Source organism: Mesoplodon bidens (assembly GCF_964165515.1).
Source record: "Mesoplodon bidens genome assembly, chromosome: 13".
Classification (NCBI taxonomy): Eukaryota; Metazoa; Chordata; class Mammalia; order Artiodactyla; family Ziphiidae; genus Mesoplodon; species Mesoplodon bidens.
This window is the reverse complement of record NC_138169.1, coordinates 15,762,413-15,789,162: the sequence shown is the minus strand read 5'-3', so window position 1 is coordinate 15,789,162 and position 26,750 is coordinate 15,762,413. Positions and strand designations below refer to the sequence as shown.

General features: G+C 51.6%; 2 protein-coding genes across 7 annotated transcripts in view; one reads left to right on the top strand and one right to left on the bottom strand.

The window, feature by feature from the left end:
• SLC8B1 (solute carrier family 8 member B1) overlaps nucleotides 1–18,783 on the top strand; it is a 30,762-nt gene extending 11,979 nt beyond the window's left edge. For 2 of the 4 annotated variants that reach the window (XM_081253416.1, XM_081253415.1), the window contains exons 9-17: nucleotides 648–755; nucleotides 3,454–3,513; nucleotides 3,741–3,871; nucleotides 5,367–5,508; nucleotides 10,872–10,993; nucleotides 12,528–12,681; nucleotides 13,467–13,547; nucleotides 14,633–14,697; nucleotides 17,463–18,783. In XM_081253416.1, the coding sequence (XP_081109542.1) occupies nucleotides 648–755; nucleotides 3,454–3,513; nucleotides 3,741–3,871; nucleotides 5,367–5,508; nucleotides 10,872–10,993; nucleotides 12,528–12,681; nucleotides 13,467–13,547; nucleotides 14,633–14,697; nucleotides 17,463–17,660 (1,061 nt within the window). In that variant the 3' untranslated portion in view covers nucleotides 17,661–18,783. The remainder of the gene's footprint in view (nucleotides 1–647; nucleotides 756–3,453; nucleotides 3,514–3,740; nucleotides 3,872–5,366; nucleotides 5,509–10,871; nucleotides 10,994–12,527; nucleotides 12,682–13,466; nucleotides 13,548–14,632; nucleotides 14,698–17,462) is intronic. The other 2 variants (XM_081253417.1, XM_081253418.1) reach the window with 2 other exon arrangements.
• A 111-nt stretch (nucleotides 18,784–18,894) lies between these two features.
• The window catches only part of TPCN1 (two pore segment channel 1), a 64,183-nt gene continuing 56,327 nt past the window's right edge, over nucleotides 18,895–26,750 (bottom strand). For all 3 annotated transcript variants that reach the window (XM_081253412.1, XM_081253414.1, XM_081253413.1), the window contains 6 exons: nucleotides 26,162–26,208; nucleotides 25,081–25,149; nucleotides 24,797–24,881; nucleotides 23,506–23,645; nucleotides 23,231–23,311; nucleotides 18,895–21,577 (listed from right to left, as the gene is read on the bottom strand). In XM_081253412.1, coding sequence (XP_081109538.1) covers nucleotides 21,458–21,577; nucleotides 23,231–23,311; nucleotides 23,506–23,645; nucleotides 24,797–24,881; nucleotides 25,081–25,149; nucleotides 26,162–26,208 — 542 coding nt within the window. In that variant the 3' untranslated portion in view covers nucleotides 18,895–21,457. The remainder of the gene's footprint in view (nucleotides 21,578–23,230; nucleotides 23,312–23,505; nucleotides 23,646–24,796; nucleotides 24,882–25,080; nucleotides 25,150–26,161; nucleotides 26,209–26,750) is intronic.

The window sequence follows — 26,750 nt, the reverse complement described above, 5'->3', positions numbered from 1 at the left end:
AGTTTACAGAGGGTCAAGGAAGCCAACAAGGGATGCTGAGATGCAGAGACACCAGGGACCAGCAACAGTGGGAGCCCCTGAAGGGGCAGAGAATGGGGTGCCTGGAGCCTGCTGAGGGCTACAGGCCCAGACCTGGGACCACCCAACATGAGTGACAGTTATGGAGGGTCACAGTCCCTGCCGGAGACAGGGTACCACAGTAGGGAGGGAGCAGGGAGGAAGTGCCCCAGACCCTCCCCTACTGCCTTCTGTTTTGCTGTCAGGGCTCCATGGGTGGGCCCAGGGCAGCCAGAGTTCAGGGGATGCAGTCTGCAGGGCTCAGCCTCCCAGGCCACAGAGCAGGACACCGACCCTTTGCACTTGAATTGTGTCCTAGAGGCCACTGTCTATACCAGGCGTTACACCCACCGTTGACTGCCAGATTGGTGGTGGGAAGGCAGGGGGTGGAGTTGGTAGGAAGGGAAGATGAGCCAAGGAGGGCAGGGGAGGGGGCGGGGCTCCAGGAAATGGCCATTTGCCTACTGGTGCTGGGCTGGGCTTACACAGATAGCCACCGCCACCAGGCGCCAGTGACAGAACTGGCAGCTCTTGTTCTCTGGGCCCCGTGGCCAGGATGCCACTTGGTGACAGCGTGCCCTTGTCTGCAGGTTACCTGGGCTTCTACGTGTTCTACGTGGTCACTGTGGTTCTCTGCACCTGGATCTACCAGTGGCAGTGGAGGAGATCCTTGGTCTACTCCGTGCCAGGTACTCCAGGTGAGTCTGAATGGAGCCCCCAAGGGAGGACCAGTGGGCCTGGCGCCCTCCTCGCCCTTCCCTGCTGCCTTGTGTCTCTTGAGGCCTTTGCCTGTGCCCATCGCCTACTTTTTCTACTCATTCAACCAGGGTCCCACCTCTGCGCTTTTGCTTGTGCTGGTGAAGCCTCCTCATCACCTGCTTGTCCAAGTTCACTAGTTCTTCATGCTGCTGCCTGTTGCCAGGGCACATCTTCCTAAGAGCTGTCACCGCTCGTGTCCAGGAATGCACCCCCTACCGTCGGGGTAAAATCCAGATGCTTCCATATTCGCAAATACGTGCACACACATATCCGCAAACACACACATCCACAAATACATATACAACACGCACAGACACAACATATACATATATAAATACACATTCACAAATACATACACATACACAGCCAACACATATATACAAATACGTGCATAGCACACACTCCCCAATACACACACATATACAATATATATACATACATGCTACATACATGCACACAAATACATGTACAACACAATACATACTCAAATACATGTACCACACACATGCAAATACATGCGCACACATATCCACAAACACATCTACATCCACAATACATATACTACACAAATATACACACATACACATATGTACAAATACATATATGGCATACACAACACACATATAAATACACATGCACAAATACATATACACATAGTCCACACAGATACACAAGTTCATATATAAACATGCACACACATATACAAAGACAACACACATATACAAATATATACACAGCACATACATACACAAATACAAAATACATACACATATATACAATTTATTGAGTAAATTATCAGTAATTGTCAATAATTATTAAATTATCAAATTCATTCTTTTCAGTAAGACTGTAAGATACGGCCTATTGTATTATCATCTTTTCGGGTGAGGAAACAGGGAAGTCAGAATCTTCCCAGGCCACTGGAGAGAGGCGGAGCCAGGACTTGACCCTTGTTCCCCAGACCCCAAAAGCCATCCCCCTACCCACAATGCCAGAGGCCACAACTGGGAACCTACAGACCACCTCTTCTATACAGAAGTGTTGTTTTTTTGTGGTGTGACCAGTGTGTTCTTTTAAAAAATATTAGGCCAAGATTTAAAATGAACAGATTTTGTTTTAATTTTTAAAATACTTATTTATTTTATTTATTTTGGCTGTGCTGGCTCTTAGATGCGGCATGCAGGCTTCTTAGCTGCGGCATACACACTCTTAGTTGCGGCATGTGAACTCTTAGTTGCGGCATGCGGGATCTAGTTCCCAGACCAGGGATCGAACCCGGGGCCCCTGCATTGGGAGCGTGGAGTCTTACCTACTGGACCACCAGGGAAGTCCCTAAAATGAAAAGACTTGATATAAATTGTGACTTCTCTTGAAACATGAGACCATCTGGTCCTCCATCCCTGCCTGGCACAATGCCTAGAACTGAATGGGGCTTCCCCCTTAGGACAAGGTGTGGGTCCCCAGTTTGCCCCAGTCCCCACCACTCTCTGTCATCAGCCCCAACACGTGGAGGTGGGTTGGTTGCAGACCTGATTGGAAAACCAGAATTCCGCCACCCAGCCTGTTTCACTTGGTCCCACGATGTGCTGGGTCCCTTTCAGCGTGTGAGCCTGAGAATCTTGCACTTGATCTGCTGCCATTTGTGCTGGGCCTCAGCTTTCTTCTCCAGACTCATTTCATACCCCAAACTCCATGCCCCAGCTGTGCAGGGCTACCACCGCGTCCCTGAAGACGCTATGCTCCGTCTGCCTGTCTCTGGGCCTTTGCATGTGCCGCCCCCTCTCCCTGGTGTGCCCTTCTTCTGAAAGACTTAAGGACTCAGCCTGGAGGGAGCTCTACAGAGACCCCCAGGTGTCCCTTCTGGGCTTGTACAGCTTTCAGACTCTCCCCAGCACAGCCTTTATCTCTCCATTCTGTTATGAATTTGCTTGTATTTCTGTCTATTGGACTGTGAGCTTCCAGAGGGCCAGACTCTATCTCATTACCTCTCAAATCCCTGGGGCCCTGACACAGGTGCTGGTGACTCCTCCTACAGGAAGTCTACCATGATTTTTCCTCTTCTGCCCTCTTTATCAACTGAGCCTTCAGAATTCAGCACATATTACCCTGTGCTGTCTTTTAAACCCATCATAGGCCTCCAGGCTGGAACAGAAGGGGAAAATGAGGCCTGGAGAAGGGCCCAAAGTCACACAGAGGCAGAATCAGGACTAACACTCCTCACGTGAGAAAGGCCATTTTCCTTTTAGGAAGCGCTTCTTTACAGGGCTCAGTCCTCTAATCATTCCCAAGGACTCCCAAGAAAAGTTGCAACTGGAAAAGAAAAATATGATGGGTTCCAAATTCTGAAAGGTACAAAGCTGAAGTCAGTAGATGTTTCAACTGTGTCTTCAAACACCCTTATTAAATTTAGCATTATGGCTGCATCATTACATTTGAAAATGTTTTGTGAGTTAGACTTCCTCAATCTGTAAGAATTCCTGAGCGTGCAGGGTGATTGCTGAGAAATCCAAGATACAGAGGGCCTGGACACTTGCACCCTGAAAACTGTCCTGTCCCAGAGGTGCTCCACCCTAGAACAGTGGTGGGAGGGTCTGGGCGCCCCAGCTGGCTCATGGGAAACTCCCCTCTCTCCTACAGAGATGCTCTCAGGTTCCGAGGAGGATCGGGTATCTTCTAATACCAACAGCTATGACTACGGTGAGTCCAGTGCCCTGTGCCTGGCTGGGATGGAGAGGTGGGGAGATGGGGCCATCCAGGTCCCACCTCAGCTAAGCTCTGGGCCGGGTTTGCCTGCACCCCTACCAGGCCCTGGGCTTTCCCTTCTTCTCAAGGGTTGGGGGGAACTGGTGGGAGGGGGAGGGAAGAGGGTTTCCCAGAGGCTGAGCCAGCCATGAACAGCTGCCGCTCCCACCTTGCACCCCCAGGTGAGGAGTACCGGCCGCTGCTCTTCTACCAGGAGACCACGGCTCAGATCCTGTTGCAGGCCCTCAACCCCCTGAATTACAGGAAGTGGAGGACCGAGTCGGTGTACTGGAGGGCCCTCAAGGTGTTCAAGGTAAGGGGGGACTCTGAGCCAGGCTCCTGGCTTCATGACAGCACAGGACAGTTGCCCCTCAGCCTTCTCCAGAGCAATGAGGGGAGGGTCGGCCTCTGCTGAGGACTTGATGGGGAAATAGATGAGCTGGGACTTGATGGGGAAACTGAGTCATGGAGCATAGCTGGGGCTCTGCCCCCCATGGAGGAATGAGAGCATCTTCTCAGGGACAGAGCGAGAGGAGATGGAGACCCCTCCTGACCAGGTGAGGGCAGGGAACTGGGATGGGGAGGGAGTGGGTCATAGTGAGTCCAAATGAGGCTGAGATTGCTCTCCTCGGATCCCCACTGCTTCCCTGAGCTAAATGTCTCCTGAGGTCTCGATGTGGGCAGGGGTATTCAGGCTGGTTTACATGAGGCACAACTGCAGCTGCCTTCCACCACCCAGACCGAAAAAGTCAGGGGTCTCACCTCACAGCCCTCCAACATGAATACCTCTTAGGCCTTCTCAGACCCAGGGGGTAGATAATGAACTATATTTATACCCCACAGTGGCTCTGGCTACATCATGACCTTGGGCAAGTCACTTCATCTCTCTGAGCTGCAGTTTTCTCCACTGAAAAATGGGGATAATGACAGTACCTTTCTTCTGGAGTGGTTGTATTAGTAAGTTATTGCTGCAACAGTGCTGTGTAACAAACAACCCCCCAACATCTCATTAACTTATGATGACAATATTTATTCTTGTTCAAGAGCCTATAAGTCATCTTGGGTGACTCTGCTTGGTGGTTCAGGTCTGCCCCCATCTCATTCTGGGGCCAGTGGGAGTGTGCTCTTTTCTTGGCAGAAAAGACCAAGGCAAACTCTCCAAGCACATTTTATGCTTCTGTTCACATCACATTCACCAACAGCCCATTGGCCAAAGCAAGTGACATGGCCAAGTTCAACATCAGTGGGACAGGGAAATATATTCTGCAGACTCTAGTCATTTGACAAAGTGTGGGAGTGTTTAGTTCTGTTACAGGAAGGGACTGAAGAGTTGGGAACTGTATCCAGCCTACTGCAGTGATTGTGACAATTTAATGAACTAATATATGTAAAGGGCTGACTCTGGTGCTTAGCATATAGTAAGCACTCCGTAAGTGTTACCAGTGGTTTAGTTACCGGCTGAAAACACAAGGTGTGGGGTTAGTCAGAGCTGCCCCTCTGTCCTGGTTTCATATACCCTTCTGTGTGGCTTTGGCAAAGTTTCTTAACCTCTCTGAGCCTCAGTTTCTTTATCTGAAAGGTAGGAAAATTAGACTTCCTATTCACAGCATTGTCAGGATTAGCAGTGGGGGTGCTGTACTAGCCCTCGGTGTGTGGCAACGTGTTACAGCAGCAGTAGGAGGCTAATCCAGGCACTTGGGGGCCTGCACACAGTGGGTGCTCTATTAGCAACAGCCTTGTTCTTGAGTAACTGAGCTCAGGGTGGGGCCAGCCAAGCACAGGCCTCCCTGCCTTCCCACACTTGACAGCTGCCCGTGGAGTTCCTGCTGCTGCTCACCGTTCCCGTCATGGACCCCGACAAGGAGGATGGGAACTGGAAACGGCCCCTCAACTGCCTGCACCTGGTCATCAGCCCCCTGTTCTTGGTCTTGACCCTGCAGTCGGGGGCCTGTGAGTATCCCCTCCCCCAGGCCAGCCCACCTCCCTCTTCCCCATATTCCCGAGTTTTCTTCTCAGCTGCACCAGGGGACCCTGGGCCAGAGGGGCAGTCCTGGAACTTAATATGTGCTTGTGCCATGAAGGACACCAGCCTCCTGCAGTCGCTTGGTCCAGGCCCGCTGGCTCCAGATGGAGGCTGGACACTGGTGGCCCTCGGACCAAGTCCGGCCCTCTGGCTCGTTCCCTAGCCTTACACAATGTGCAGATTTCACGTCAAAATCCAGGCCTGGGCTTCTCAAGGAGGTCTGGGCCACATTCCTAAAACCGAAATTGGCTGGAGCTGAGCAGAGGGGCACCGCCCCCCCCCACACACACACACAATGCGGGTCCCACTGACTCATTCCTCACAGGCCCCTCCATTGCCTCCTGGGTGACCTGGGTGGGTTACTTCACTCGTTTGTGTGACCTGGCCGGTCCCCACTGGCACTGAGTCTTCCCCCGCCTGCCCCAGGCTTTCCTTTTCTGACCTGCTCTGGCTAAAGCGACGCCCAGTCTTGTCGGGTGTCTTCTAACTCCTGCTACCTAGGTTCCTCCCGTTGTCTGACCGTAGTATCTCATGCTGCCCACTCCTCTCTCTGTCATCTGGGCTCCTGCCCCTCAACCCAGGGGCATCTCCTGGAGTGGAGGTAGGGCTCTGGTAGCAAATGCATGGCTGGCTGTGGCTTTTTTGCTAAGGAGTGTCCGGATGAAAAGCCTGCCAAATTCTCTGTGTTTCTCCTCCATGTTATGGGAGGACACAGGCACTGAGGGAAGGAGCGTCCGTCAGGACACAGTGTGGCCCCAGAGCTGGGAAGGGCGCCCCCTACGGGTGCCAGCTGTCTGGTTCATTACGGCCGGCCTCTCCTGCCTGCGGGCTGGCTTCACCATCCTTGTGGCTTCTTAAAAGAGGGGCTCCCAAGCGTTAGTCATTCAGGAACGAGCTTGATTTTTCTCTCACTCTAAACTGTTATATTTGATACTTAAATCAGCTCTTTTTAAAAACAATTTTTGGAAAGGAATCTGTATCACCTGCATCAGTAGGAAACTGGCATCATTTCCAATGCATTTAAGGTATTTAAGTTTGTTACAGTGAGAGAATTGAAGAAGGAATCCATTTCCTGAGATGTGATTCTATGATATTTAGTGTCTTGTCCACCTGCCCCAACACCATCTAGTGGTAGCTGGTCCAGGCTAATGCATTTGTGACCCCACTTCTGGGCCGAGCACTGGATAGAACCCCCAGACTGTGGGAGTAGCGCAGTTATGCATGATGAACATAGCAGTTTATGGTAAAAATGGGTCATTTTAATACTGACACAGTACTCAATAATCTTGTAAATGTCCCATAAAAAAATGTCAAGGAATAGTTCAAGTAGAATTTCAGCTTTGGGTGCTGATGGTGGAGCTGAAGCTTCTTCCCTGAGTCTTAGGGAGATGTGTTGTTCTTCTTTTCTGGTTTACAAGACCAGGGTAATGAAATATACTACAAAGACTCTTCATTTTAGGAGATTATTTTCAATGATGCCAATTACTGGTATTAATACTAGAATTAGAAAGAAGTATAAAATAGATGCTAGCTTTCCAATGATGTTGAAGGGTGTCCTACAGGTTGTCCTCCAATTCATGTTAGCGTTAATAGGTCCGCTACTAGTACTCAGTACAGACACTGACTAAGAGGTCGGAATGTTATGCTTCGTTGCTTGGATATGTGGAGTATTGGGATAAATGCTAGGATTAAGATTGACATGACGAGGGCTGGGACTCCTCCTAATTTGTTGGGGATTGATCGTAAGATTGCCTATGCGAATAGGAAATACCATTCTGGTTTAATGTGTGGTGGTGTGTTGAGGGGGTTTGCTGGGGTCTCCTAGTAAGTTGGGTGAAAATAAAACGAATATTAGTAATGCTAGAACTAGTAGTAAGGCACCTAAGATGTCTCTAATTGTATAGTAGGGGTGAAATGGAATTTTATCTATGTTGGATGAAATTCCTGTGGGATTATTAGGTCCTGTTTTGTGAAGGAATAGTAGGTGGACAGCTGCTAATGCTGTGATGATAACTGGGAGGATGAAATGGAAGGCAAAGAATCGTGAAAGAGTTGCCTTATCTACAGCAAAGCCGCCTCATTCCTTCGACACATTTTGTCGAATGTATGGGATTGCTGAGAGAAGGTTGGTGATGACTGCTTCTCCTCAGAATGATATCTGTCCTCATGGTAATACATAGCCTGTGAATGCAGTGGCTACAACTGTGAATAGCAGAATAATTCCAATATTTCATGTTTCTAGGAAAGTATAAGACCCATAATATAGGCCATGTCTTCTGTGAATAAATAGGCAAATAAAGAATATGGAAGCTCCATTTGCATGTATATACCGAATGATTCATCCATAATTTACATCTTGGCAGATGTGTGTTACTGATGAGAAAGTGGTTATTGTGTCTGATGTATAGTGTATTGCTAGGAACAAGCCTGTCAGGATTTGTAAAATTAAATACCTACTAGAGAACCAAAGTTTTATCATGATGAAATGTTTGATGGGGCTGGAAGATCAATATGTGTGTTGATAATTTTTATTAATGGGTGTGATTTTCAGATGTTGGTCATTAGTGTTCTTATAGTTGAATAACAATGATGATTTTTCATGTCATTGGACATGGTTAGACTCCATGTAAGAATAATGATAACACATTTATTTTGAGTACTATATTTGTAATTAGTTCTGTGGAGTGTTCTTCAAAACCTTCACCCATTTATGGAGGACTTGGGTTGATTGTGGGTGGTGGTGTTGGTTTTGGAATTCTGTTGAATTTTGGTGGTTCGTTTTTAGGTTTAATGCTATTTTTGATTTATCTAGGGGGAATACTGGTAGTATTTGGTTATACAATGGCTGTGGCTACTGACCCTGAAGTTTGGGTTTCTTTTTTTTTTTTTAACTATTTTTATTTATTTATTTTTTATAAATTTATTTATTTATGGCTGCGTTGGGTCTTTGTTGCGGTGCGCGGGCTTCTCATTGTGGTGGCTTCTCTTGTTGTGGAGCACGGGCTCTAGGCGCGCAGGCTTCAGTAGTTGTGGCTCACGGGCTCTAGAGCGCAGGCTCAGTAGTTGTGGCGCACAGACTTAGTTGCTCTGCGGCATGTGGGATCTTCCCGGACCAGGGCTCAAACCCGTGGCCCCTGCATTGGCAGGTGGATTCTTAACCACTGCGCCACCAGGGAAGTCCCGAAGTTTGGGTTTCTAATAAGACTGTTTTAGGAATACTTCTCTCAGGACTGATTGTAGAATTTTCAACAGTGCTATATGTTTTAAAAGACGAAGAGGTGGAAGTTTATTTAAGTTCAATGGGCTAGGAGATTGGGTTATTTATGATACAGGTGATTTCTGGCTTTTTTTTTTAGCGAGGAAGCCATAGGAATTGCAGGTTATGTAGTTATGGTGCTTGATTGGTGATTGTTACTGGTTGATTACTGCTTATTGGTGTGGTGGTTATTATGGAGTTTGCTCGTGGTAATTAAATAAAATTATGCTTAGAGTAAGGGTAATGAGGAATGATAGGAAATATAGTTTGATTAGACCTTTTTGGTCTGAGACTAGTGTAGAGAATTTTAATTGAATAAGGGAAGTGGTTTTTGGTAAAACTCTTTCTAGTCAGATTAAGTCTAGGAGAGAAGATGCTGATTTTTGGCTTGTTGATAGATTTAACTAGGGTTGTAGGCGGTGTATGATAGTGGGAAAATACCCTAAAAGGTTGGAGAATTTGAAGGTGCTTGAGGGGTAATTAAATTTTAAGTTTTGTGTAGTAAGATTAACTTCACGTGCTAAAGTTAAAGCCTAGGACAGTCACTGAGGGCAGTTAAGTTTAGGTAGAACAGTATGGTTTTAGGGGAACTGAATGTTGCTGGAGATAATAAATCCGGCAAAAATGCTTCCAGTTAATAAGCATTTAACAGAATTAATCAGGAGCGGGTTATTTTCATTGATTAAAGTTAAGGTGGAGAATCGAGGGTAGAGATAGAGAGCCCTGCCTGGGGGGGGTGCCGTGTCCACCAGCCAAGCCTCCCAATCTCACTGCCAACCTCCATCCTGCCTCTCTAGGCCACCCCCAGAGCCATCTTTCTAAAGTGCCACTTTTCACATGTTGTGGTCACTCCTCCACTCGAAGACCTCCACGGCTCCCCCGTGCCTCTTGGAAAAAGCCCATGTCCTCCAACTATCATTCAAGGCCTCTGAGACCCTGAGCCAACCACCTTCTCCAGGTCTTTTTCTGCTATTGATGACACGAACTTGCTCAATTCCTTTCCACCCATCTCTTCCCTCTTCCTGTAGAACCCTTGTGCCCCTCTCTGCTTATGACTCAGCTCACATCCTCAGCATGCCAAGAAGTCCTTCCTGACTACCCCATGCCCCAGCCACCTCCTGAAATTCCTCTAACACAGGACTGGGAAATACAGAGAAAGGACCTCTCATCCAGGCGTCAGGTTCCAAAGCCAGCTCTATAAGTAAAAGTCACATCCGTCAAAATTACCCCCTGAAAATCTCCCACAGTGTATTGTGCACACAATTTTATATATTCAGCCCCCTCGTGTAATCCTTATGCCCACTGATGTTTGCGAGCCCATGAGCTAGACTAAAGAAAGAACAAAAGGAAAGTCTTGTTACATGTGCCTGGGCAGTTGAACCATCCATTGCCTTTGAGATTAGTGGTGAAAGGATGGTATGTGGAGAATTCTAGAGTGTTCTGCCTGCCTGCAGGGTCTCCTCCCTTTGGTGTTTTTATATGAAGCCTCTGGAACCTTTGTAACTTTATAATGGATTGGTTTGTGGAGTAGACTTCTCAAGAGAGCCAGGGTCAGTGGGTAAGGTTGTATTTGACTGTACAGTTCATCTCATGGAGCGATGCCCATCCATTGGTAATGCCTGGCTGGAGGGTGCTGTCTTGAAGCTCAGTTGGACCAAAGCATCATGGTTGATTAGTCATGTCTGCCATGGGCACGGGAAAGGATAGTGGTGGTGAGTAGTCTTAGCCATTCCCATCCTAGTACCACAACAAAAGGCTGGAGAGTGTTTTTCACGTGTCTGTCTTTTCTTTCCAATGTGAGTAGCTTGCGGGCAGGGGCTGTGTCTTTAATTTCTCTGTCTCCCTGAAGTGTCTAGGACAGGGCTGGGCACATAGGAGGTATCTACCCTATATCCAAACAATTGAATTTTATCTGTGGGTTTTATCCATGGGTCTCCCCTCCACAGCATCTCAGTCATTCTTAGGGGGCTTCCAGGAGGAGGCACCAAGTTGAAGCCATGGAGAGTACCAGCTCCCTTTCTCATCCCTCTGCAGATGGCGTCTATGAGATAGGTGGCCTCTTTCCCGTCTGGGCCGTGGTGGTGATCGCAGGCACAGCCTTGGCTGCAGTGACCTTTTTTGCCACATCCAACAGTCAGCCCCCCAGGCTTCACTGGGTAAGAAACCTAGACTCTCCAAGCCGGGAGAGGGGACACTGAGGTCTCCTGGACAGATGTTCTGGGACAATTTGGCCACTAATCACTTTCCACCATGACAGGTCTTTAAAGCCACTTTTAAGGAGTTTTGTGCCTGTTCAGGGTCCACTTCTTTTGGTAACAGCTTTATTTTATTGTGCTGTAATTCATACACCATACAAGTCACCCGTTTGAGGTATACAATTTAATGGTGTTCATTATATTCACAGAGTTGTGCAACCATCACCACAATTTGAGAGCATTTTCATCACCCCCAAAAAAACCCCTGTTCCCAGTAGCAGTCACTCCCCATCCTCCCCACCATCCCCTGGCCTCCATGAGTCTGCTTTCTGCCTCTCTAAATTTTCCTGTTCTATATATTTCACATACATGGAATCATACAATATGTGGTCTTTTATGACTGCCCTCTTTCCCTTAGCAAAATGTTTCCAAGGTTTATCCACGTTGTAGCATGTATCAGTACTTCATTCCTTTTCATGGTTGAATACTATTCAGTTATACAGATATAGCATATTTTGTTTATCAATTCATCCATTAATGGACCCTAGGGGTTTTTTTCCACTTTTTAGATATTATGAATAATGCTGCCATGACCACTGGTTTAAATTTTTTTCTGTAGAAGTAATTCTTTCATTTCTCTTGGGTGTATTCCTGGGGGTAAGTAGAACTGCTGGGTCAAATGTGAACTGTATGTTTACCTTTTTAAAGACCTACCAGACTCTTTTCCACCATCCTAACTAGGAAGCACCTGGGCTCCTAACGATCACATTCCAGTGATGGAGTTGTTTGGTCTTTGGGGGTGTTTTTTTTCCCATTCTCTCACCTCTGCAGGATGTTAAAAATTTTTTAGGTAGTTTGTCCAGAGACATTTTCCTCAAAAGTTTACTTAATTTTTTTTTCTAATTATTGCTTTTAAAAATTCTAGTTTCTATTTTCAGAAACTCTGAATGGATGTACCATCCCAAAGGAAGTTGAATTTTCAGCTGATTGATTATTTAGAGAAATGGTCTTAGGCAGTGTTTCTTACTAGTCTTTGAAGTACTGACACATGTTCCAAAGTGGATGCACCTTGAAAATATGATGCTGAGTGAAAGAGGCCAGTCACAAAGGACCACGTATTGTGTGAGGCATTTCTATGACATGTCTAGAATAAGCGAATCCAGAGAGACAGAAAATAGAGGAGTGATTGCCAGGGGCTGGGAGGAAGGTTGGGTGGGCTGGGAAGTGACTGATCATGGGTATGGAGTTTCTTTTTCTGGTGATGAGGTGGCATTTGGTCCATAGACTAGAAATCTGATGAAAGCTATGATGAACTCCTTTTTGACAAAATGGTAATATTGATCTAGCATTTTACTGAGCACTTAATATATGCCAGGCTCTAACTGCTTTGCACCTACTAACTCATTTTATGCTCATGACAACCTCACGGAGTAGGTACTGTTATTCCCATTTTATAGCTGAGGAACTAAGGCTGTGTCCCTGTTCCCTCCCCCAGCTCTTTGCTTTCCTGGGCTTCCTGACCAGCGCCCTGTGGATCAACGCAGCTGCCACAGAGGTGGTGAACATCTTACGGTCCCTGGGTGTGGTCTTCCGGCTGAGCAACACTGTCCTCGGGCTCACGCTGCTGGCCTGGGGGAACAGCATTGGAGGTGACTTGGGGCCGGGTGGGCTTCTAGAATGAGCACAGCCACCTCACTGCTTTTTGCTCCTCCAGACAGAATTGCATGTGGGCAGGGGCGTCCAGGGCATCTGCCCTCAGCAGGTGGTCAGTGCCTGTCATTTTGGAGTGACCATCATTGGGCATCTGGGTGGGATGGGCCAGACTGTACCTGAGCCGGGAGGCTCTGGAGAAGCCCCCAGCCTCTTCCCCACTCTCTGATGCATGGACACTCAGTGGCTTCCCAGACTTCAGGCAGGACATGGAGCTCATTGCAGCCAACCAGGTGGAATGTGTCCGTGGGTGTGCGACATGGGTAGGCATTCACTCATACATGCAGATATCCTTCTCTAGCTAGAGCTGCCAAGTAGGGTTGGTCAGGTTGTACACTGCCCAAGAGCATCCTGACAAGGGATCAAGGGGCCCAAAGTCTAGCTCTCCTTCCACTCACCTTTTTGGGCCCCTTTTCCTAATTTGCACCGAGGTACTGTGTGTGCTCGCAGCAGACGGGACATGGGTGAAAGATTGGTGGTGGCATGTCACACCCTCAAAGTTGCCCCTGGTGGAAAAGAGGCAGGTAGAAGGAATTAAGGAGGGAATTGTGTCTTATGGGATGATGTGGCCTCCCATAGCACCCCGCCAGCTAGTGCCAGAGCCAGGCAGACCTTCATCAGTGTTTGTTGACTGAATGACGGTGGGTAGAATGAAGGAGTGAATGAACAAGGAGGGCTAGGGGAAGCCTTGCACAACTCAAGGCCTTCTCGTGCTTCCACCCAGATGTCTTCTCAGATTTGACGCTGGCCCGCCAGGGCTACCCACGGATGGCGTTCTCGGCCTGTTTTGGTGGCATCATCTTCAGTATCCTTTCTGGGGCTGCCACACGGAGCTAAGGGTGTGCTCCGTGCCCCCCCACACACCCCGGATTGGCTTTCACTGGAACACCTGGGGCAGGTGATGCGGCTGCTCAAGCCTCAGCTTTTTCGTGTGTAGAAATGGGGATATTGAGAGGACTGATCTCATAGGTTGTTATAAGGATTGAGTGAGGTGGCAGAAGTGCTTTGCACCTGGCAAACGGCAGTGATGGCGGATATTCGTCTTGTTAGGGCAGAGGTATTATCAGTAGGTGCCCACACACTAAGCTGTGGAAGACCCCTCCCTCTTGCTTACAGATGTCATGGTCTGTAGATGTCAGGGTTGACAAACTTTTTCTTAAAGGGCCAGAGTACATATTTTAGACTTTGTGGACCATAGGATCCCTTTTGCAGCTCCTCAACTCTGCTGTTGTAATGTGAAAACAGCCATGGACAATACATAAACAAATGGGCGTGACTGGGTCCCAATATAACTTCATTAAGAAAAGCAGGCCTTGGGCCGGATTGTCCTGCAGGCTTTAATTTGCCACCCCTTGGTCTATATAGAAAAGGCAGGGTCAGGCCACCTGGGGCTGTGGAAATCTGCCAGCTGTGTGACCTGTGTGCAGCATGCCTCCTGCTGTCTGTCACTCCCAGGTGCTCACTGTGACCCGCTCCTGGCTTTAGGGCTGTGGCTTCTCCTGACCACAGCCCTAAAGCCAGGTTGGGGTGGGAAGGACGGAGCCCTGGCTGGAGCAGTGTCCCCTGAACAACCCCTAGAGGTGGCCCCGAGACACGCTCTGTCACCAGTCTCCCCAGTGGACCATGGGGGGTCACTTCACCTTGCCTCCCATTTTTCCATCTTACCAGGTACCAAGCGTTTCTGTCACCTCCTGCGATCCTTACAGACTGAGGCAAAATGTGCATTGGAGACTCTCTTAGAGGTGCTAAAACTGGATAAGGTGTCCTCAGATAGGGTGGCTTTTGGGGAGAGGGGGGAGCACAGCCTGAGATCAGAAAGAAAGCCAGTGGGCTGTGTGGTCAGGGTTATGGGGCGTTATGTTCTGGCAAACTTCCTGAGCTGGGCTGCAGATATCCTGGTGGGTGTGGGGCTGGGCTGCCTGCTCCAGATCTCCAGGGGCCACGTGGAGGTGGAGGTGAGTGGCCAGATGCTTCTGCAGGGGCCTCCTCATAAGGCTCTCTTCTCCTCCCCTCTCCCTCCTCCCCCTCCTCCCTCCCTCCTCCCCCTCCTCCCCTTCCTCCTTCCCTCCTCCCCCTCCCTTCCTCCTTCCTCTCCCTCCTCCTCCCCCTCCTCCTTCCCTCCTCCCCCTTCCTCCCTCCCCCTCCTCCTTCCCTCCTCCCCCTTCCTCCCTCCCCCTCCTCCTTCCCTCCTCCCCCCTCCTCCCCCTCCTCCCCCCTCCTCCCTTCCTCCTCCTTCCCTCCTCCCCCCTCCTCCCTTCCTCCTCCCTCTCCCTTTTTCTCCCCCTCCTCCCTATCCTCCTCTTCCCCCTCCCTTCTCTGGACCAGAGACCATTCACATCTCAGTAGATGACACTTACTGGGGAGAGGACTTGTCTACATTTGCGACATGTCTGATTTGTAGGATATCTTTAAAATATTTTGCATATAGGGTTAAAAAAGGTATTCCTTGCAAGGTCACAGAGTAAGATGTAGCTCTGAGGGAAAGGGGCGGGAAGGCCCAGGATTGGGGTCTTGGTCTCATCACTGAAGTCTCTTGCTATGTGACTTTGAATGAATCAGGACTCTGAGGATCTTTGAGCCTCAGTTTCCTGACCTGTGAAATGGGGTTGATGCCCCCACCACCACCACAAGCTTCCTGGATAAGCAGACATGAGGTAAGGGCCAGGCTGAACACCTTATCCCACCACTGCCTGGAGGGGACAGGCTGGGGTGAGAGAGAATGTTGGCAACAGCCCAGAAAGGGGGGATCTCCATAGATTTGGAGTTCTGAAATGCACTGAGCAGCAGAGTTTCTGGGGGTTCAAGGGCACCCAGGAATTTCCTGGGAGCGCGTGAGACCTCCTGACCCAGGCATTCCAGGGGCTGGGGGCTGGAAACCTGCATTTTAAACATGCTCCCTGGGGACCGATGAAGGTTAGGACACTTGGAAACAGGTTTCCAACAAGGTTGAAAACTCAAAACACTACTTCAGGGCAGGTAGCCAAATCTTGTGGGTGACTCAGGTGGGCCTCCTGTGGCCAGATAATCCAGCTTTTCTAGAGAAGAAATCGAGATTCCTAAGTGAACTTTTCTCTTTGGAAATGGTGCACAGGGCCAGCAGCACCCCGTGCAAAGCAGAGTCAACCCACATTCGGGCCCCAGCTTTGCATTCCCAAGGACTTGGATTCAGAGGCCAAACCAGAGAAGGATGGAGATGGGGAGGGCATGTGGCCCAGGGGATGGTTTCAAGGCTAATCGCGTGGAAGCACTTGGAATGTGCAGCTGAATGACGGCGTCGTTAATGGGAACAAAGTCGCCCACCTCTTGGCTAGTTCTTGAACAGATTCTTGTGGTTGACTTGTAATTAACTGCCAGCAGGGCCGGCCTTTCACAGTGGCCACGCCCATAAGCAAATAGCTACTTGCCGCTTGAAAAGTTTGCTTTTCTAAGGGGTAAACACCCTCTGTCTGCAAATTTTGTTTATACTCTTCAGGGGTTTAATAGGTTCCTTTCATTCTCGATTTTCAGGCGGCTCCTGATAATGAGGCTTTAGGGGTTGGCCCCCTGAGGGCCTTACTTCTTTTCTCTGGCTCCTTGTGGAATGTGTGTGTGTGGGGGGGGGGGTGTCGGTCTGTCGCATTCCGCTGCCTTTGTGCTCCTGCTTTTAATTGCATAAGACATCCGGCATCATGAGAGGTCATCCTAGAAGGAGGTCCAGGGCGTATTGTTGGCTGAAAAACAGGTTTTGCTCTTCAACACGTACCTATTGTACGGTCCCATTTGTGGTTTCAGAATGGATGGACAGGCCTGTGTGTGCACACGTGTACCCACACATCTGTGGGTACACGTATCATTGTATGGGGAGACAGGGTAGGGTATGAGCTTGGACTTCGGAGTTGGGCTCTGTCATGTACTACAGCTGACCCTTGAACGACATGGGAATTAGAGGTGCTGAGTCCCTGACAGTCGCAAATCTGAGTACTGCTATCTCTGCCTCAAAAGCAAAGGAACTGATAACTGACTGACCCGGGGACAGGATGCCGAAAGAGTTTGCATAGAGTCACGACTCAAACCCTAGCTCTTTCGATTCCACATACTGTGATCTCTAATTCAACACAAACTTCCCCCCACCACGCTTAATTTAAAGATCGTGAAATGAAAATACAGGTACTATAGTTGTTGAAAAAAGTCCGCATATAAACGGACCCATGCAGTTCAAACCAGTGCTGTTCAAGGGTCGGCTGTACTCGGTTTCCTCACTGTGGACTGGTGATCATGATAACGGTCTCCTTACGTGATGGGGAGATAAAAGCCTAAGGTGGGTGTAATATACCTAGCATAGCACCTGGGGTTAAGTCTTCCATATATGTTAGATAGATGCTAACTAAATCTGAAAGGGAGAGAAGTAGGAAGAGGACAATTTCATTTCCTCTTATTCTTCTGTGTTGCTGGGGAATTTTTCAACTACTGCACGTAACATACATATGTATATATATATGCATATTTTTATATATACATACATATATACTTATACATATATAAACTATAGAATTAGTTTCCTAGAGCTGCCATAACAAATTACCACATACCAGGTGGCTTAAAAATATTGAACTTCAAGGTGCGGGGTGCCATCCCACTGGGCAGGCCAAAAGTCCCTCCCTGGCCCCTAACGAGGGGCCCTCAGACCTCAGTTTGACTGTCAGCTGCAGTGACCCAGCCTCTCTCCCCGTGTTCACCGCAGCTGGAGCCGGATGGACTGTTGGTGTGGGTCTTGGCTGGCACCCTAGGCCTCAGCCTCGTCTGTTCCCTGGTCTCGGTCCCACTGCAATGCTTCCAGCTGAACAGAGTTTACGGCTGCTGCTTGCTCCTCTTGTACTTGACCTTCCTCCTGGTGGCCCTGCTCACTGAATTTGGAGTGATTCACTTGAAAACTGTGTGAGTGAAGCTGTGTCGGGGTCCACCTGGCGGTCGGGAGGTGTCGCTGCAGGCGGTGAGATGGAGGATGAAGTGCCTTCATTAGAACCCGCTCAGGCGAGCGTGGCCGAGGCCGAGACCGTGAACGGGGTGTGGGCTCGTGGGGCTGTGCTCTCTGCCGAAGCTCCCCAGTCGCCGCTGTGTGCAGTAAGGACAGCTAAACCTTGTTTCTGGGGCTGTGGAGGCTGGGCTTCCCTGTGGACAGAGTTCCAGGCAGCAGGTAGAAGACTTCCTTGTGTTATCTCCAGAGCCTCTTGAAAGTTGGGGTCTGGGGCGAAGGGGATGCCTGAGTGCCTTCCAGGCTGGAAGACCCCAGAGTTCAGGGCTGGAGACAGTTGTGGCGGCCCAGGCCCCTCCCCACAGTCACGCCCTGTTGCCTTTCCTGCTTCTCTCAGGGCTGCCAAACCCGGGTTTAGGGAGTCAGGGTGACTCGGACCTGGCAGATAGAACAGCTTGTGTGCTGTGGGCCTCGGGCCAATGCAGGCTGAGTTCTAGAGCTGCGCTGTCCAACAGAAATAGAATGTGAGACACATACCTAATTTTGAATCTTCTAGTCGCCACGTTAATAAAGCCAAAAGAACAAGGTGAAATTAATGATAATATATATCACTCCAAAATAGCAGCCAGTGGCACTGGCCCATTAGTGGCTGCCATATTGGACGGCACAGCTCTAGACTCTGCCTCTAGAACTGTCTGCTGGATTCAGAGGTTTCCCCAGCTGCAAAACAGGAGTCAGTATGACTGTGCCCTGTGCTTACCTCAGGGGGAGCCCTGGGCTGGGGTTGCCTTGCCTGCGAGCTCCTGGGAGGGTGATGAGCGCTCCCGGGCGCCTTCCTGCTGTTGGCCAGCGACCCGCCTTTTCAATAAGCAGCTCTTCCGTTTGCTCAGTGCCTTATACCGGCAGTAAAGGGACTCAGTTGTCTTTTTTTCCAATGAAAAAATTATTAAATATTTCAAGTATACAGAAAATAACATACAGCCGGCTGTTACTAGTTCTTCTTGACCTGGGTCAGGTTGACAAGTGGTCAGTTCCAGGGCCGAAGGCGCTTGGGCCTGATGGATCTGGACTTCGTGGCACGTCTAGGGGTGGGGCTGAGGTAGGGTCAGCAACGGGCATGGATGGGTCCTCTCCCTGTTCCCCACGATCTCAGAAGCCACCGAATGGTGCCTGGTGGAAGTCACGAGGCATCAGCCACGTGTACAAAGCAGAGGCTCTTTTATTAATACGCCAGAGGTCCGGAGACGCGGTGGGTTTTCTAGGTAACAAATCGCCATTGTACAAAAACCTTACAGCGTCGCTCCCTCTGTCTGTACAAAATGATTGTCACGTGGTGTGGAGTAAGGCTGGGTTGGGGGAGGGAAGCAAGGAGGAGGGGCCAGGTGGTGTCCCCCCCAAAGCGGGGCAGGGGCCCAGGGCCATCAGACACTGACAGGTGGTGTGACCCAGACCCAGTCAGTGCATCTCACCTTGGTGGTGTTCAGCTGACATGGGAGGTGAGAGGGCATCCGAGCTGGATGTCCTGGGTCCCCAGAGCTCACAGCCCTGGGTGACACCCGCTCCCTGCTCGATGGCCTGTGTGCAAGTTAGAGGGTCAACTTGAGGAGGCCCCCAGTGACCCCAAAGGGGCAGCTGTCCTTAGCCTCAGTAACGAGGGTGCCCACCAGTGGCTGGAGTCTGGTGCCTCAGCCCTGTTGCCACTTGGCCTTCATCCTGTCCCTGGCTAAAACCAGGGCCTTTCACAGGATGGGGCTGGGAGGCCTGGACTAGATCCCAATCTTCCTGGTACCAGCCTTCACCCTGGGGGCTGGGGGGCAGGGCTCAGTTTCCCTGGCGCCCCTCCCAGGTTTCAGCCTCCTGGGGGCAGATGCTGAGGTCGGAGGACTCACGCCCTCCTCTGAAAGCCGCCCCTTGAGTCCTGCTTCCAGAATGCCCGTTTCAATACACAAAAGCTAAAAGGCACCCAAATATGCAAACAAAGTTACTTCTCTGGAGAGGGGAAGGGGTTCTGGCCTGGGGCTTGGTGCCGAGCTGCCTGCGATGGCCCGCGGCCCTCCAGAGATAAAGAGGACAAGCCCGTCTCCCGATTCCCTTGGGGAATCTCAGTGGTTCTCAGTGATTCGTTGTTTCCCTAAACGGCTGTGCTTTAAAAACAAACATCCACCGCTTCTCCCCTAGTGAGGGGCAGAGCTGTGTGGTGCTGGCCATGGGACCAGCGTGTCCAAGGCCGCAGTCGAGAAGACTCGGCCGTGGAGACGGGGCACCGCACCCGGGATCAGGCCCTGCCCGGCTGGGAAGAGGATGTGGCGAGGGGGAGTTTGCCCACCCGCCTCCCTAAGTCACGGAGGCAGTGGAGGCAGCTGGAAAGCGGGGGTTGGGGCAGGATGCCCAGTGCAGCCGCTTCCCCTGCCCCCCCGCCGCCCCTTTCATCCTGGCTTCTGCCACCTCTGCTGCCTGCGCTGAGACAGGCTCACCGCCCCGGAGAGCTGAGCCGAGGCTCCCTCTGCTCTGACGCTGCTGCTGCCGCTGCCACCGCCGCTCACCGGAGCTGCCAACGCCGACAGCCCGCTATGGGTTCAAGCCCCGGCTGCATCCTGATCTCAGAGAACTCTCCCAAGGTCCCTGGGGAACTCAGGAAACGGACAGGCCACCTGAACCTACTCCCGGGAGTGGAAACCTTGGGGTGAGCCGCGTCCCCAGCCCTACCTCAGTCAAGTCCACGGAGGGCGACTGCTCAAGGTGAGGAGGGAGCTGGCCAAGGAGACCACGGGTTCAGCCGCAGGGCAGCCGTGGACAGCCTGAGGTGAGCCTCTGTGCTTTGTTCCCATTTCCAGCGAATGCACACACGTGAAGGATCTGCTGTTGTCTTTAGCAGAATCCTGAATTAACCAAAATGTCTTTTTGCTTAAACAGGACGATCCCAAGGAAAAGGGATTTAAGGAGAAAGCCCATTTCACCTGTTCTGGGGTGGTAGCCATCGGCCTGGCCTCTTGCCCACCTTCCTCCTCCTACGGGGCTGTGATTCCAAAGGCCATTTTAGAAGGATTTTCAGCAACAAGGGTTGAAACCCAAAGAAGGGTAGGTGAGGTGGTTCACGGAGCCGGGATACGGCCTCTCTCGCCTCCTGGCACTGGCTGAGATCTGACCATACGGAATAACCACAGCCCTGGATCACTCGTTCCAGTAGGTGCTGGGTACTGGTCCCCCAAGGGAACGCCCAATTTCATTATCATATCTAGAGACATATCAACCCAAGGATGTGGGTTCTTTCCTTCCTAAGTGGTTTTGTCCCTAAAGCAGAACACAGAAACCCCAGGATATGGGCGGCAGGGCAGGTTAGTGGGGAAGCTAGCTGTCAGCCTGGGTGGGATTCTGAAAGCAGCATCAGGAAGACGGTGTGGATCTGGCCTAGGGATGCTGGCCCACGTTGAAGGCAAGCCCTGCAGAGATCGGCAGAATCCATTCAAGTGCTCTTGTGAAGGGACCTTCTGGAGCTTTCCATGTTGAGAAGAGCTCCCAGTGGCCTGATCCCCCCAAAATGAAATTGACTTCTGGGGTTAACAGGGCAAGGTGGGTACAAACCAAACCTCAACTTGTCTGCCTGTCTTTCCTTCTTCCTATATATAAATATGTGCATATTTATGAATGTGTGTATATATATATAAAACATATACACACACACACACACACATTATTCTGATACATCGTAGTAAAATAATACTATTGTGTTATTGCATAGAAGAGATGGCTTTTGCAGGCTGGGCTTAGGTGATGGTCTGGGAGCGCTGGCGGCTGCCTGGAGGCTGCTGGGTGGTGGGGGCCACGCAGCCGCTGAGCTGTCGTTGCTGCTGCTCCTGCTTCCGGGCGTGTTCCTCATACCACTCCTAAGGCAGAGAGCAGACAGGGTGCTGAGCGGGCCCCAGCCCTGTCCCCCAGGCTAACGGGGTCACCCAGGCTGGGCAGTGCTGTGTGACCCTCCCAGATCTGCTGGGAATTCTGAATAGGACCCTAAATAGAAAAATGACGATGCAATCTTTCCCTTTTTAACTAGAGATTTGCAAACCTCCTTGTTAAGTGTGCCTGGCACCGTCACCTCTTTCAATGAGGCCCAGGTAGTAATAATCACCCTTTATTTGTGAACATGATCTGTGTGGTTCACAAAGGGATGTGTGCCCCCCACCCCCTCGCCAACCCCCTGTGTTATCCCTTTTGAGCTGGGTGTCCTCATTTTACACCCAGGAAACCCAAAGCTCAGAAGTCGTATAAAGTTGTATGAAGCTTGAGTGCATCTCCCAACTCCCCGGTTGCTTTGCTGCCCTCCAGAATGGCTGTGAGAGCATTTTGAAAAAAACCAAACAAACAGCTCACCTGCCTAAGACTATTATCATTCTATCACCGACATTTTCAGGGACAGACGTATTCAGGTAATTGAGAAAATTTAAATATAAACTCTATGTTTTTAAAGAGTCTGAACCACAGGACTTTAGAGCTTAAAAAATTAGAGAGATGGCCTGGTTCTGTGCCCCCTCATTCCACAGAGGGCGAGACTGAGGCCAGGAGTGGACGGCCAGGCGGCACGTCTAGTGCCGTCCCCTCCTCTGCTTTGTGAGGCAGGGACTGTCCCCCTTTCATAGATGGGGATGGGCTGCGTGACCTGCCCAAGGTCACGGAGCCTGGGATCAAACCCGGGTTTTGTGACACCGGAGCTCATGTTGGTTCCTCATCTCTGTGACTCCAAGTGCAGTGATTCGCCAGGCCTTTGCCCAGACCCCTTGTGTGTTTACAGATAAGGTGCGAGTCGCTTCAGGGGATTGCAGCCTCCCGGCCTTTTGGGCTCGGACCCTGGTCCTCACTGTCCCAGGGAAACAAGGGTTTCCATCCTGAAAACAGCATAGTCACAGTGGCTGGCGAGGGAGCTGGGAGCCTGGGCGGATGGGTGGCCCGAAGTCCACGGCTCTGTCTGGGCTGCAGAGCGCCAGCCCACGGGGTGCTTCGCAAGCTCTTTCACTTAGCAGCCAATGTGGGAAGACTGGGAGAGTTTGCAAAAAAAAATATCTGACTTTTCCCTTCTCTTAAAAACCATCAAAACCCCCAAGAGAGCCAGACGCAGCAGGCCCTTGTTCCTATCGGGCAGTGTCTGGCTGGATGTGGGAAGGACCACCCTCTTTGAAGAGGCCGGTCCAGGCCAGCTCGCCAGAGCCCCCCAGGCTCCCTGCTCTGCCCGGAACGTCTCCCGCTGTACACGTTTCCTTTGCTGTTCTGGCTCAGAGGAGGAGAATGAGATGAGGTCAGTGACATACGTGGAAGAGTGGACAGGGTGGCTGCCTATGTTGGGGAATGCTTCAAGGGTTCAAGGCTGAGCCCTGAAGCGCCCCCCCCACCCCGAGCCGTGGTCCACTGGTAGTGGTCCCAGCAGATAATCCCATAGCTCCCCACACAACTCAAGATGGGGAACCAGAGAGCAGCCTCTGCTCAGCAGTGGGGAGGACCACTCCCGGGCAGGAGGAGCTGGGCAGCGTGGCCAGGGGTGCTCCTACCTGAATCTCCTCTTGGTACATCTTTAGGCTCAGATCGCTTTTGGTCCTCGATCTCCGTCCCAGAAACACCAAGGTATTTTGCTAGAGAAGAACAGAGAGGCTGCAGGGGCCGGCCCGAGCCAAGGTCCTGGCGCCCGGCCTCACCCCCTCTTCTGGTTTCTGCAACGGTGCCCCCCAAAAGTGTCACCAAAACTTGAGGGGATGGACAGTGGGGGAGCCTTTGCACTAAGCCACAACCCGCTCCCTCCGTGGGACGAGGCCCTGTCGCTCCCCACCTCGTATCTCTCCATCTGGGAGAGGATCTTGAGCAGCTGGGCGATGTCCGAGGCGGCTCCCCATGCCTCCTGGTAGAGCTTCAGGACGGCAATCAGCTCATCTTTGGAGATTTCCTTCTCAAGGGTGATACCGCCGTCAACTGCAGGACGGGAGGGCGGCAGGGGGAAGGAGCCTGAGACTCAGAGCCCCCAGTCTGGCTTGGTTTAGCCATCCTCCCTGCTCCCTCTGGGGGCCTTAAGGTTCCCTCTCCCAGCAGAACTCTGGATCAGCACGACCGCCTCCCCCCACCCTCTGGAACTCACGTCCCTCCCCATCCCCTCCCTTTGCTGGGGCTGTCAGGAGCGCTGGTCAGGCCACCAGCTTACAGGGGACAGAGGGTTTCAGGAGGGAGTCTCCGAGCAAAAAGAAAACGACCAGGTAGTCTGAGAGGACAGAGATTTGGAAACAAGTAGTAACAGGATGTGGCAGCTCTGACAGAGAATCCGGAAAGCGTGAAGGGTCATTAGGCAGAAAGCTATGCATCCGGGGAGAGGGCGGCCAGGGGTCGCGAGCTGCAGGAGGAAGCAGTATCGGGCTCTGCGGTCAACGGTATTCACACCGTTTAAATCAGGAGCCAGAGGACAAACATGGGGTTAGAAATGCGGAAACGATAACTAAAAGGGGGAACAGCTAAGGATGAACATTCGGGGAGATGAGAAAGGCGGGACAGAGGGTTGCTGGGGTCACAATCAGCCCGTGACTTTTCTTGATCTCTGAGCTGTACTGTTCTGATTTTTAAAATGAGATCAGGTGCATTTTTCTGTCACTAAATATTTGAAAAATCAATGCAAATAAGAGATCAAGAAAGCTAAGCTAGGACTTGGGTGGTGGCACAGTGGTTAAGAATCCGCCTGCCAATGCAGGGGACACGGGTTTGAGCCCTGGTCCGGGAAGATCCCACATGCCGTGGAGCAACTAAGCCCGTGCGCCACAACTACTGAGCCTGCGCTCTAGAGCCCGCGAGCCACGACTACTGAAGCCCGCGCGCCTGGAGCCCGTGCTCCGCAACAAGAGAAGCCACGGCAATGAGAAGCCCGCGCACCGCAACAAAGAGTAGCCCCTGCTCGCCACAACTACAGAAAGCCCGTGTGCAGCAAAAAAGACCCAACGGAGCCAAAAATAAATAAATAAAATTGGGGGGGCGGGGAAGCTAAGCCAGATCAGTAAGCTGAATTGCCAAAAGACTGGACAGACAGACAGACAGATGAGCAGCAAGCGGCGAACGCCCCTGCTCCAGCCACTGGCACAGACCTTCCGAGTCCTGGTTCTTGCGGCTGTAGTTCATTCGGAAGACGAAGGCTTCGAGGATGAAGGCGACAATGATGGTCATCACCACCTGGCCAGGCACGGAGAGGACGAGCCGAAAGAGAGAGGAATGAGGGGGGTGTGAGCTGCCGCAGGGCCCCAAAGCCAACAGAGCCCAGTCAGATGTGTCCCCGGCCCCCTCCTCCCTGAGCTGCCGCCCGATGAGCAGGGGCAGCTGGAGGCTTTGAGGATGGAGGAGGGTGGACGGCATTCTGTGTCCCTGGACCTACCATGGTCACGATGTAGAAGGTCATGAAGTAGAGGCGGCTCCAGTGGGAGGTCTGTGAGGTGATGCCTTCCTGGAGACAGAGGGAAGCAGGGAGTGAGCGAGCTCCTGGAGTGGGGCCGGGTCGCTGTCTACGCAGGCTTCTCCGTGGCCCTGCTTTCTACAGACCCTTCCTGATCGGTTGTGGAAGACGAAGGGGGAGGACCTTGCTCCCTTGGGTCTAAAAATCCCTCTGAGCTCCTAAGGCCTGGACACTCCCCCCAGGACTGATACGGCCAACCTTTGGAAGAGTTTAAGAAATGGAAAACAACCAACCAACCAACCAACCACACCTGCCACACTCTTTTTTTTTTTTTTTTTTGCGGTATGCGGGCCTCTCACTGTTGTGGCCTCTCCCATTGCGGAGCACAGGCTCCGGACGCGCAGGCTCGGCGGCCATGGCTCACGGGCCCAGCCGTTCCGCGGCATGCGGGATCTTCCTGGACCGGGGCACGAACCCGTGTCCCCTGCATCGGCAGGCGGACTCCCAACCACTGCGCCACCAGGGAAGCCCCACACTGTTTCTTTCTTTTTTTTTTTTTTTTTTTTTTTTTGGCTGTATGTGGGCCTCTCACTGTTGTGGCCTCTCCCCTTGTGGAGCACAGGCTCCGGACGCCAGGCTCAGCGGCCATGGCTCACAGGCCCAGCCGCTCCACAGCATGTGGGATCTTCCCGAACCGGGGCACGAACCCGTGTCCCCTGCATCGGCAGGCGGACTCTCAACCACTGCGCCACCAGGGAAGCCCCCCACACTGTTTCTTGATTGAAAAGTCTCCCTCACAGTGGTGGGAGCAGGACAGAGACCCAGAGGCTAACTGGCCTCTCCTGGCTGCTGGGGGATGTGTGGAAAGCAGGGACAAAGGCCACGTCCAGCAAGTGCTGAGGGGGAGGCTCTTGGGATTCTGGCCGCACCGTGGCGTCCCCGCAGAACCCTGCCCCTGCGGGGGACGGGGAGAGCCATGCACCCCAGGCTGCGTGAGGGGAGACGGGAGCCGGCCTCAGAGAATGGTGGGAAGATGCCCCCAGGAGCTGACGGAGGTCCTTACCATGATGATGTACCAGTTGTTGACAACTGTGAGCTCAAACAAGGTCACTGCCAAAGGGAAGGGAGAAACAGAAAGCATCTTGATCAGACCTGCTTTTGCAAAGTGAGTTTCAAGCGGCCTCTCTCCACCTATCCTGGGTACCACGCACCTGTCTGCCGGGCCGGCCTGTGAGCTCCCGAGAGAGCAGCCAAGGCGCTTCCTGAGCGCCCACCCCACAGGGAGTGCTGCCATCTTGGCCGGTCCCCAAAAGGGTGCACCTCTGGCCTCAGCAGCTCGTGATGGACCAGGGGTGGAGATACTGGGGAAAGAGTCCCCGGACCTTCCTTGGTGTAGATCTGGGATGTCGTGAGGGGATCCCTTCCTCTTGGGAAGCTGTGTCTAGCCTCCCGGCCTCTCCATGGAAGCCAAGAGCAGAGCTATGTGGGCCTGCGTAGTGCAGGGCACTGTGGCTGGCTGGTGTGGCCAGGCCCCACCCGGCCACTGTGGAGCTGTGACAAGGGGGCTGGTTCCCCAGCACCGGGCTGTACCCACTTCCCAGCCAAGCATGAAGCTCTGCTGCTCCCCCGATGCTGAAAAAGTAACAGGAACC